This window comes from Protopterus annectens, chromosome 3.part1, assembly GCF_019279795.1.
Source record: "Protopterus annectens isolate FY-2018-M chromosome 3.part1, PAN1.0, whole genome shotgun sequence".
Taxonomy (NCBI): Eukaryota; Metazoa; Chordata; order Ceratodontiformes; family Protopteridae; genus Protopterus; species Protopterus annectens.
Genome location: NC_056732.1, coordinates 26,801,341 through 26,813,826, shown reverse-complemented (window position 1 = coordinate 26,813,826; position 12,486 = coordinate 26,801,341). Strand labels below are relative to the sequence as shown.

Genomic DNA, 12,486 nt, shown 5'->3' with positions numbered 1-12,486 from the left:
AAACAGATCCACATTTAGTTCTATTGCAGGTGTTTTCCAGTCGGACTTTGTCACTGTGTGGGAACACCTTAGGATTCTGGATCTCATGGTATCTGTGATTCTCATGATACTGTTTGGAAGACTTCACATGAGGAAGATACAGTGGTATCTAAAGTCTCTTTGGTCCCAGCATCTGTATCCCTTATTATTTTCAAATTCCAATTCTGGGATTTGTTATAAGAGAAGACACTTGGTGGAGACATCAGATATCCCTGAATCTAGGTCTCCCCTTCTACTCTGTTGCTCCAAAGCAGTCATTCACAACAGATGCCTCGGATTTTGCTTGGGGAGCAATATGAAGGAGGGTACAAGCACAAGGCCTCTAAGACAAGAAAGGTAGACCAATAAACATAAAGGGAGATGCTTGCTACTATTATGGCTGTCAACTCCCTGAATCATCTGTGGTCCCCAGGACCTCTTCAAGTAGTTGCAGACAATACCACAGTGACGTGGTACATAAGCAAACAAGGGGAACCAGATCTTACCATCCATGCAGACTAGTCATGTTAGCATGGGTTATAGGTTTACAGCACAGTCTCACTCGATGGGCATCCCGCATTCTGTCAGAGCAAGATTATGTCGCAGACAAACTGAGCAGGACAAAGTTAGACCCTCATGAATGGAAAATAGATAAGGGGGACTTCCACAATTTGGTTCATCTGTGGGGAATTCCTTAGGCATACCTTTATACCTCCTGTTTAAGCAATCAATTAGCAAAATTCTGTTCCTGGACTCCAAACAGGAAGGCCTGGAAGACAGCTGCCTTTTCTTTCCCTTGGACAGGGATGTTTCTGTATGCCTTTCTTCTGATGTCCAGGGAACTTCTAAGGGAATCCCTCCAAGATCATTGAGGTGACTACTTTTGGCCTAGGTAGTAACAGTTCTCCCTTCTTTTGGCATTGGCTAGGGGTAAGTACCACAACCTTCCTCATAGACTAAATTTGCTCACACAAGAACAAGAGGTGTCTGATAGTCTCGATCCCAAACATCTACAACTGACTGCCTGGATGGTAGGGTATTAATACATTTTGTGCACCTGTTTAGGATGTGAATCAGGTACTGACTGAGGCAAGAAAGCCACCTACTAGAAAATCATACAGAAGCAGATGCTGTGACTAGACTAACACTATTTGTAATAGCTTTTGCTTGGTGGGGTGGCCCGGGCTGTATTTTAAAGAGGAGCTGAGGTGCACCAATCTGTATGACCCATTCCATGTGAATTTTCTTTCTTTTTTTTTTTTTTTATGGGAAGACTTCTTAGGATATTATTGAATGTATCCAGAAGTGGAAGTAGATATTGATCACTGTGAAAGATGTCTTCAATATGCCCAGCACTTCAAGAGGCTCTGTCCTTTGTGGAGCCATAGAAAGGTCTCCAGGCCTCCAGACATCAGATGATTTTATACCCTCTAATTCCTCTTGCAGTAGGCAAACTTCAGGGAGTTTTACACAGCTGGTTCTTTGAGTCTGCCTTGACATGGAGACCCACTGTTAAGGACAGATGGGTTCAGGTTTTGGTATCATGCACCCACACCTCAGAGCTCTTTTAGTTCTCTCACACCAAGACTTTTCTAAAAATGCTGTTTTGTCCCATTGGGGTTCCTGAACCAGTGACAGATTGTTGTTTACAAAGGAGTCATAGAACATGTTCTTGAAGAAGGAAGTTTTTTTCATACCTTTTCTTTGTTTTCTGCAAACCAGGCTGTTTACCTTCCTTTTTTCACTAGTTTGAGTCCAGTGGGAGAGACCCCTTTAAGCCTTTATATTTGCTTCTTGCTCAGATTTTACCTGAAAAGAGTACATGATTTCGGGAAGGTGGATCATCTGTTCATCAGCTTTGCTCCAAGTAAGTGTTTGTGGGAGGGGGTTGGCTGTACCTTAGCAGACCTCATCCTTACTGATTTGTAACTTGTGTATATTTTGAGGTTGGGTGTCTGTTAATCCCTTGGGCAGCACTGTCAAAGACAACTTGGAGAATTGCTGCTTCTTGAGTGTCTTCTTCTAGAATGTGTCCATTAGAGACTTGTGGTATGGGCATATAATTACACACTCATATATTTACTGTGTATTTGCTGTTATTCCAGGATTGTATCCTCCTTTGGCACCTTGATGCTTGAGGTTCGGCACTTTCCCTTTTAGTCTTTTTGGCCCCTGCTTCTCTGGGAGGTTATTTTTGATACTGTTTAGAATTTTCCCCAGCTGTTTCTTACTGTAGAGGGTCTCACAAAGTAGAATGTAATATGTGTACTTAGAGTATCAGTTCATATTTGAGAGTGTGCTCTACAGTAGGTACTTATTACCCTCACCTTCTCCCTGTTTTTGCCAGGCACTTCTTCCTTCCGTATGAATGGAGAATTAAGTTTATATGTCAGGTTTATAACTTAATATCCTTGTCTGGCTGTGCCATACATGTGTACTTGAACAAATTACATGTGGTAAAATTGCAAACTATAGTGCCAGGTATACCCTTGCACACCTGATACCTGATGACATTAAATGTACAGGTGCTGGAGAATGAGAAAATCCAAACTCATCTGTTAGTCCACTACAGGAGGCTCTCTTGAACATGTCACTTGTTAAAAACATGCCTGTCATTTCCTTCTTTGTCAGCAGTTAACATGTAAGTAAAAAGGTAAGTGTTATAATTTAATGTTGATATTGTAATAAAGTGATGTTTGAATATGTTTTGGAAATACACAAATAGTTACTAATATGCTGTTTTGAAACAACTCTGCATGTTGTAGGTGTGCAAATGGTTATTATGGAAATCCACTAGTGCCTGGCGGAGCATGTAACCCTTGTGACTGCAACGGAAATGTCGACCCACTAGAACCAGGCCATTGTGATCCAGTTACTGGAATATGCTTAAAATGTATCCATAACACTGCAGGTCAACACTGTGAAATTTGTGCAGATGGTTACTATGGTGATGCTGTTGCAGCAAAAAATTGTCACGGTAAGCAGTTTCTGCTTTTTTTACTGATTTTAGTATGCTTTTTCAGCAAAACTTCCTTTTGTAACTAAACTGTGATCTTAGTGCCCAAGTTCTACAAGTAAGATGAATTATTTATTGTGAATAACATGTAAATGTGCAGTGGCTTGACTTTGAAGTTAATATTATGTTTTAGTTTCCATTAGGTGAGTGTTTTGTATGGTTACTCCACCCTAACATTGTTGTCCTAATCACTAACCCATTTGACATGTATTTTAAGCATTCTTATGTTTCCTCTTTATTTAGGAATGGGTGCTTTTTTCTTATACCTAGTGCTCAACTCTGACAGATACAGGCACAGTGTTTTGAAATGCAGGTTTACCGTTCTGAAATTACTAAAGAAAGAATGGCAACCTCAGCAGAGCTTATAATAAATAGTAGGTGTGAGGGGGACAACTCCCACAAGAAGAGTTGGGGGACTTGTTAAATAGCAGGAAGTGTGAGGGACACAGCTCCCACACAATGAGTTGAGGATTTGTTAAATAGCAGGAAGTGTGAGAGGCACAGCTCCCACATGAGAAGTTTGGGATTTGTTAAATAGCAGGAAATGTGAGGGGCACAGCTCCCACATGAGGAGTTGAAGATTTGTTAAATAGCAGGAAGAGTGGGGGTACAGCTCCCACACGAGGAACTGGAGATTTGTTAAATAGCAGGAAGTGTGAGGGGCACAGCTCCCTCATGAGGAGTTGGGGATTTGTTAAATAGCAGGAAGTGTGTGAGGCACAGTCCCCACATGAGGACCTGAGGATTTGTTAAATAGCAGGAAGTGTGAGGGGCACAGCCCCCACATGAGGAGTTGGGGATTTGTTAAATAGCAGGAAGAGTGAGTGCTACAACTGCCACATAATAAATTGGAGATTTGTTAAGTAGCAGGAAGCTCCTACGTGAGGATTTGGGATTTATTAAATAGCAGGAAGTGTGAGGGGCACAGCCCCCACATGAGGAGTTGGGGATTTGTTAAATAGCAGGAAGAGTGAGGGGTACAGCTCCCACATAAGGAATTGGGGATTTGTTAAGTATCAGGAAGCTCCCACATGAGGATTTGGGATGTTTTAAATAGCAAGAAGTGTGAGGGGCATAGCTCCTACAGGCCCCTCACACATTCTATAGCCCTACCCCCTTTCCCACCCAGCCCTGAATCAATTACATTTATACCTAGTGGGAACCCACCCCCTGCAACAGGTGCCAAATCACCCGAGCCACACCCCTCTATGAAATCCATTTATAACAATATAGCAAATCCACTTAAACTGCAGCAAAAACCACCACAGCCACCCTTCTTCGCAGCAGCAGTGCTGAAGCATCCTCAGCAACCTCTTCACTATCCCGCTATGCTGCAGCTAAACATACTATACTTCTAGTGCCTAACTATAATAGTCCTTCTTACCTTCTACCAAGTCAAACTAATCCAACCTGTAAATAATGAAGGAGCTACACTCTGCCATCCCCATAACATGAAAACTCACTTCTTCCCAATATCTGCTGCTGTCTTTACTATACCAGTTATACAATACTCCCCATTTAGATTTCTACATCTACCCAGGGCTCCCCTAGTCTCTACCTAGTATAATAGAAACTTCACCCGCTTTATAAAAATCATCATTCACAATGCCTCACAACTGACTCTTAGTGGTGACATTCGCCCCAACCCAGGTCCACAACCATCCGCATCACTTAATAACCTCCCCCCAACACCTTTCTTCTCCCCAAAAAAATCACAAGACCTACTACTAGTAAGTATCAAAATTAGAAGCCTTTGAAAGAAGATAACTGAACTACCTGCCCGTCTAGCCCATTCCTCACCAGCCATTATTGTATTAACAGAGACATCAGTAACAATGAGATACTAGCCCCAGGTTATAATATCGTACGTAAAGCATTATCGTATTAACAGAGACATCAGTAATAATGAGATACTAGCCCCAGGTTATAATATCGTACGTAAAGCATTATCGTATTAACAGAGACATCAGTAATAATGAGATACTAGCCCCAGGTTATAATATCGTACGTAAAGCATTATTGTATTAACAGAGACATCAGTAATAATGAGATACTAGCCCCAGGTTATAATATCATACGTAAAGCATTATCGTATTAACAGAGACATCAGTAATAATGAGATACTAGCCCCAGGTTATAATATCGTACGTAAAGCATTATCGTATTAACAGAGACATCAGTAATAATGAGATACTAGCCCCAGGTTATAATATCGTACGTAAAGCATTATCGTATTAACAGAGACATCAGTAATAATGAGATACTAGCCCCAGGTTATAATATCGTACGTAAAGCATTATTGTATTAACAGAGACATCAGTAATAATGAGATACTAGCCCCAGGTTATAATATCGTACGTAAAGTATTATCGTATTAACAGAGACATCAGTAATAATGAGATACTAGCCCCAGGTTATAATATCGTACGTAAAGCATTATCGTATTAACAGAGACATCAGTAATAATGAGATACTAGCCCCAGGTTATAATATCGTACGTAAAGCATTATCGTATTAACAGAGACATCAGTAATAATGAGATACTAGCCCCAGGTTATAATATCGTACGTAAAGACCATAAAGACAGAAAAGGGAGTGCTGTAGCAATTTTGTTTAAAAACACTTATTTTAGAAGGCAGAACATCTAAGTGTTCCCATCTTTAACAACGCGGAACTCTTAGCAGCCAAATTAAATATCTATCCTCAAAAGCATGTTAATATCAGTGGTATCTACATCCCTCCTGGTGATAATATCCCTACAGTAAACAACCTACTGCAGTGGACTTCTAACACCCTTCCACAGGAAACTGTCATTATGGGAGATAATAACATAGATTGGCAAACCTGCATTTCTCATAACTTATCTAACTTCATTAGTTTATATGGATTTATTCAAACCATGCAAGTACCTACTAGAATCAACAAACTTTGCAGTAGATTCTCTACACTTGATTAGATACTAACAAATAAACCTAACCTCTCACATGATGCAGGATCCCTACCTGATGCCCTAAGTGATCACCAGCCAACATACTTACTAAGGAAATGCATCAATCCCGCTCAAACTGCTACCTTCTGGCTAATTACAATAAAAAACTGTAACCCTGAACACTTGATATCTGCCCAGAAAAACTGCAACTTTGAACCACTAAAAGCTGTTAACTTGAATGCAGCCGTAGAGTACTTCAGCTCAACCTTCTTAAGTATATTGCATGCACGTGCACCACCCAGAAATATCCATGTCAAATCTAATATTGCCCCATGGCTTAGCAAAGAAACTAGATTATTAATCAGAACCAGAGACAAAGCCTGGTCCAAGTGGCTAAAACTTAGAACACAAGATCTAAAAGAAACCTACAGGGAACTGAGAAATAAAGTTAAAAAAATCAAGTTGGACAAAATTCAGTACTACCAAGATATCCAAAACAAGCATAAGAACAACCTTCAAAAATTTTGGACAGCTATTAATATATTCACACCCGGCACAGCAAACACGCCCTCCCCTAAGACATCCGGCACCTCTGAAAATTTCATATTGCTGCCCATTTCAAAAATTCTTTACTGAATCCATCCTAACCATGTGGCTAATCAAAATAATCAGTTTTTCTGTCTCCAACACCCTCTTCGAAGTGCAAAAGTATAGTTACAACCCCTTCTTCAAACCTGTCCCCACTGCCACAATAAAAAATCTACTAAACTCAAACCCTCTACACTAGTTGCAGACAAACTCCCAGCTGATTTTCTTAGCATAGCCACAGAAGCCATAGCCTATCCTATATCCATCCTCATTAACAAGTCACTAGCTGAAAACGTAGTCCTAGATATCTGGAAAGTTTCCCACGTTATTCCAGTCCACAAAGGTGACAATTCTACAGAACTGACCAACTACCACCCTATTGCCATACTATCCTCACTATCAAAAATTTTAGAAAGGTGCATTCATAAACAACTCATGTCCTTCCTCCTCAATCACAAACTATTTTCCAGTACTCAACATGGCTTTCGTACTTCACTGTGTTTTTAAATTACTGTGGGGCAGTGGTGGTGCTGTGTGAACTCTCATAGAAACAATGGCAAGTACGTTTCAGCAAGATTCCTTTTAGTCACCTGCACTTTCTGTGCATTTATTGTCTCGGGCCCCTTCATTTACAAGAAGATTAATTGTATGATCTGCCATTTTTGCAACCACCAAGCTTTGGCTGAGAGAAGAAATAAGCTTGTTTTTTGGGGCATGCTGCCATCTGCTTTTGAGGAGGCTATTTGTAGCAGTCAGTCTAAATCTGAATCTTCTACCAAAACTAAATTTGCTCATTCGAGCCCTGCTTTTTCACTTTCCTCTAAATCTAGCCACAGAGGAAGGAAGAGGTCTTCCTTGGGCTCCGACAGCCACTTCGGAGCTGAAAACTGAACGTGAAAATCGCCCAAGTCTGTGGAGTCTGCGACTCGGTCTGAGCCTTCTGCACCGAGCACTGCTTGGTTGGCTCTGATTCTGTAGAGTAAGGCTAGATTGGATCCGTTGATGTCAGATCCAACAAACAGTCCATTTAAGCCAATATTGACACTTCCCAGAACTCGGTACTCCCCGACATTCGATCCTGTTTCATCGAGGGTACCGTCTCCATTCTTAAGTAGATCACAATCCCAATCAGTGTCCTTTTCCCTATTCATCCAGGAGCCTTACTGAAGAAGAAGTGGAACGGATGTTGCAGAATAATTTGTGGGAATAGGGCATCAGTAAGTCCCCCTCGACCTTGACCCATGCAGTTCCGCATCTGTCCAGAACCATTTACTCCTCCTCTTTCTCCTCCTCTGACTTTAGGGCAAGTTTCAGAGTTGTCGGATCTGATATGCCCAGTGCCTTTCAGCTCTGATCCGAAGATGTTTTCTTCCTCAGATCAGACTTTTTTTGGAGCTCTTTGGACTTTTCAAAGCAGGAGAGTTCCCAGTGCCACAGTAAACCTCACAAACCTTGAGTGCGCTCAACTTCCAGGTCTTCAGATCAGTCAGTGCACCTCAGGGCTTTGGCACAGGTGAGCTTGGCTCTGGCTTCTACTCCTGGCGAGCTGTCTTCTGCACTGGAGGGGACTACGTCACGAAAGCATAGTGTGTTGGAGCTGGACTCCTCCTCCATTCAGGAGCAGTCAGCCTTTGGGGCTCTGGAGAGGGCTATAGTTTCTACTGCAGGTTCATAGGTTGATACTAGGCTATCTGCCCTAGGGCATTTATAAGCCTAGCCAGAGTGTGTTTGGCTTTCGCCACCCTTTTAGATTAGTTGACTGTGCCTCTGTATAGTAGGTCACAGAAGGTAGCCATTTTAAGGTTAGTTTACTGTACCTCTGTCAAGCAGGGACACAGAAGAGATTCCAAGGGTAAACTTACGATCTCCCATCCACTCAAGATTTCTCTTGAAGAGGGTCAGTGAAGGGCTCTGCCTAACATGGATTGGGATTTTGTTCCAGAGTGAGGGGAGCCTCTGGGATATGAATCTGTCCCTCCAGCATGTCCTATTTATTTCTGTGCTGAGGTTCAAGTCCCTGGAGCATGTAGCTCTAAGGGATTTGGATTTCCTGAGATGAAGCATGTCCATTAATTCTGGGTTGGACATGGCTTTATACGTCGGACACAGATCGCCTCTGAGTAGGCGGTACGCAACTGAGTAGAGCTGGAGTTTCTTTAGCCGAACTGCATAGGGCATCTGTTTGAGCCAAAAAAACAACTAAGCCAGCAAGTGTTGGCAAGTACCAAATACAAAAATATTTATTGCCATAGGAAGGACAAATCCCCCTATGAATCTGATATAAGAAAAACAATCAAACCGGTTTCGGCTCCACAGAGCCTTCTTCAGTGAAATACAAATAGTAAAAAAATCCAAAGTAACAGACAAATCCATTTATATAGTAGAACCTTGCATAAGAACCAATCAACAAGCTTCAATCATAATTGGTCATTAAGACCAGGTGGAAACAAAGCTCCAAGTTTAATAATCCATTTTCTCTCCTTGGAGCAAAGTATTTCATGCCAATAATGTTTATCTTTGCATCTTCCCTTAATACAGTCAATAGTAACAAATTTGAAAGAGGCTGATGCATGTTTTAAACTATGTTTATATAATGCATTACTAGTGCGTTTGTTCTTAATATCACTCAAATGTTCACAAATTCTAAGACGAAAAGCCCTAGAAGTCTGTCCAACATAGAAAGCAGAACAAGTGCAGGTCACCAAATAGATGACCCACTCAGTGTTGCAGTTGGCCCAAAATTTGATATCAAAGACCTCACAGGTATTTGTGCTACTAAATTCCCTAGTATTTGAGACACGAGTACAAAATGAACAATGTCCACATGGAATGCATCCTACAATGGGTTTACCTATAAGAGACAGCTGAGTGGAAGCAAAAGAATCAAGCCCAACCCTCTTATAATGACCTCTCTTGATCTAGATGTGAATCCTTTCATGATAAGGTGAGCTATATAAAAGGTCTTTCTAACCACTTTGGCAACGTGATTGTCAAAGGAGAGATTGCTATCTACTTAGGTCCCCAAGTCCCTAATTACTTCTTCCGTACTTAATGGACTACCACCTATGTGGTAATTTGTGGACACTTTGTTTTTCCCAAAGGGGATGACTATGCACTTTTTGGCATTTAGCTTTAGTCCATGGCTCTGGCACCAGTTATCCGTCTCTGTGAGACCCTTTTGGAGGATGCTTGTGTCAGCCGGAGGGTCGATTACGGCAATCAGTTTGCAGTCATCTGCGAACTTGGTCAGCCATAGTCCACCCGTGTTAGCCTGTACCTCTGAGAAATATATAACGAACAAGAGAGGTCCCAGGACTGAGCCTTGTGGGATGCCACTTGTAACTGGTTTAGAGTCTGACATGGCACCTGCTATTCTGACCATGTGGGTTCTATCCCTGGGCCAGTTTGCAACCCATCTTGTGACATAGGGGTTGATATTTAAGCTGGTGAGCTTATTTATGATGCCCGAGTGGGGTATTGTGTCGAAGGCTTTTGCGAGGTCCAGGTAGGCTGTGTGGACTACCTTCCCTTCATCTGTGGCTTTGGTAACTGTTTCAAAGAAGTCGACCAGGTTCAAGAGGCAAGATCTGCCCTTAACAAAGCCGAATTGGGTAGGATCCAGTGTCTGGAGGTTCCCAATGTCTTTGTTTATGATTTCCATGATGATACGCTCCATAGCTCCATAGCTTTGCAGGCCAGGCTAGTCAGGCTTATAGGGCGATAGTTTCCGGGGTCTGTTGTGGCACTACCTTTGTGGGACCACTGTTGCTGTACGCCATTCCTTGGGTACATATCTTGTAGTAAGGCTGAGATTGAACAGTGACTTTATTTGAGGGTTTAGTTCTTCTTGGAGCTCATGTAAGATGCAGCCAGGGACACCGTCTGATCCCATTGATGCTGTGTTTTTTGCTTTGGAGAGGGCAACTCTCACCTGTGCATCTGTGATCTCAGGAAGGCTACACTCTGTTGGGATAGACATTTGCTCTTTTGGGGGGGGGGGTGTTTGCACTGAAGCTTTCTGCCAGGATGTTGGCAATGTCTGTGGGTTCAGTGTATTTTTTGTCATTTTGCACTAATTCAGAGCATATCTGGGAGTTGCCTCCCAGGTTTCTGACATAACTAAAGAAGGCCTTGTGATTATCTTTAGTGTCTTGTGCAATTTTTCTTTCAAAGCTGGCCTTAGATGATTTTATGAGGGATCGTAGTTTCTTGCTAGTACTGATCAGAGATGCCTTCCCTTTTTGGTATTTTTCTCTATCATGTAGTAGCTTTCTCCTTCTGTTGTATAGCTTATTTATGGCCAGGGTCCACCAGACAGGTCTCCTGCCTTTGGAGTAGTGAGTCTTGGTTTTATTTGGGATAGCATGCTCCATGCATTCCTGTAGGTGTCCATAGAATGCTTTTGTAAAGGATTCTGCATTTTGGGCCGTATTTTCCACTGGCCCAGGGGCTTTGAAGTATTCCACCTCGGTTTTGAGAAGTGTGAAGTTTGCTTTTGAGAAGTTCTTCACCGTGGTTTCCTTGGCTAGGGGTGGGGACGGAATATGGATGTCCAGTGAGATTAGTTTATTGTCTGATCTTACCAATGAGGGGTATACCTCTGGTGTGGAACATAGAGACCCCATGTTGGTGATGACCAGATCCAATATGTTTTCCCCTCTTGTGGGAGTGGTGACCAGTTGTTCCATAGCATTTGAGTTTATAAATTCTAGGAACTGTTGGATGAGGGCTTGAGTAGTTTTCCCAATCAATGTTTGGGTAGTTGAAGATCACCTGCCCTCTCGGATCCTCAATCCCATCAAGGTACCCTGTGTTGTTCTTCTGACCAGGATGTTCCACAGGGACAGCGGGGCCTGTGCCATCAGGATACCCATCCGGGTACCCTCTCTCTTCCTATACCTCCCCAGACTACCCCACTGAGGAGGTCTCTAGGAAGAGACTATGCAAGAGGAAGAATTTGGCTCCACAGAGGACTTGGCCATGGAAGACACTGACCTTGATGAGGGAGAAGCATCCCCACAGTCACCTCCTGAGGCTGTTTTCTTTCGGGAGGTTCTGGACATCCTGAAACAGAGAGGTGGCTGGTAATCCTTTAACTGGGGAGTCTGTGTACCAGGCAGCCTTTGGTTCCTGCCCATCTACCTCTTGGGTGACTTCACCCATAGATGAGGTCATAGGTTTGATCTCTTGGTGGGCATAGGAGACCCCGTATTCCATCGATCCTCTTCCCTGGAGACAGAATAAAATAATCACTGCGCCATCTGACAAGGCCTTCTGGATGAAAGGGGTTGCAGTAGATCTCATGGTCATGGAGGCTTATGTCCAAAAAGGAACTTTCAGGTGAAAGTTCAGCTATTCATACCCCTAATAAGGATTCCAGTATAATGGATAGATGCGGGAAGTGAGTGTTTTCTTCAGCAACCTTTGCCTTGTGATTCCTGAATTACCATTCTCATTTCACCAGTTGCAAAGGTTCTGACCAAGGAGCTGTCGGATACCCTTGAAGGGGCAGTAGTTGAGGGAGCAAGAGAGAAGGTAGCTTTCCAGTTAGCCACCCTACATTCTGTAGCTAACTCTTTCATGAGGCTCATTGCTCCCAAGGAACGAGTAGAGCGTCAGGTTCTGGCATCTCTCTGAGGAGGCATGCCTGGATCTGCCTGTGCAATTTTGTGGAGCCTTTTAAGTCTTCGTTCGTCAATGCACCATTTGATGGCACGTCACTTCATGCAGCCAAAGTCAAACATACGCTATCCAGGTGTGAGAAGGAAGGTAAGAATCTTTCTACCATGGGCATATGTTTTTCAGCTCCTCGGAGACCTTATCGTAAAGGTCAGAGAGGCAGTGGAAAATGTGGTTCTGGAAGTCTTAGGGGGTCCTACCAAGACACATGCGGAGAATTTCCCCCAGAGGCAGACAGAAGAACAATAATGGAAGA

The 12,486-nt window shown here is 42.7% G+C and overlaps 1 protein-coding gene across 1 annotated transcript in view; it reads left to right on the top strand.

Annotated features, from left to right (window-relative positions):
* The window catches only part of LAMA1 (laminin subunit alpha 1), a 3,417,884-nt gene that overhangs the window by 598,155 nt on the left and 2,807,243 nt on the right, over positions 1-12,486 (top strand). The window contains exon 12 of the mRNA XM_044066516.1: positions 2,784-2,995. Within this exon, the coding sequence (XP_043922451.1) occupies positions 2,784-2,995 (212 nt within the window). The remainder of the gene's footprint in view (positions 1-2,783; positions 2,996-12,486) is intronic.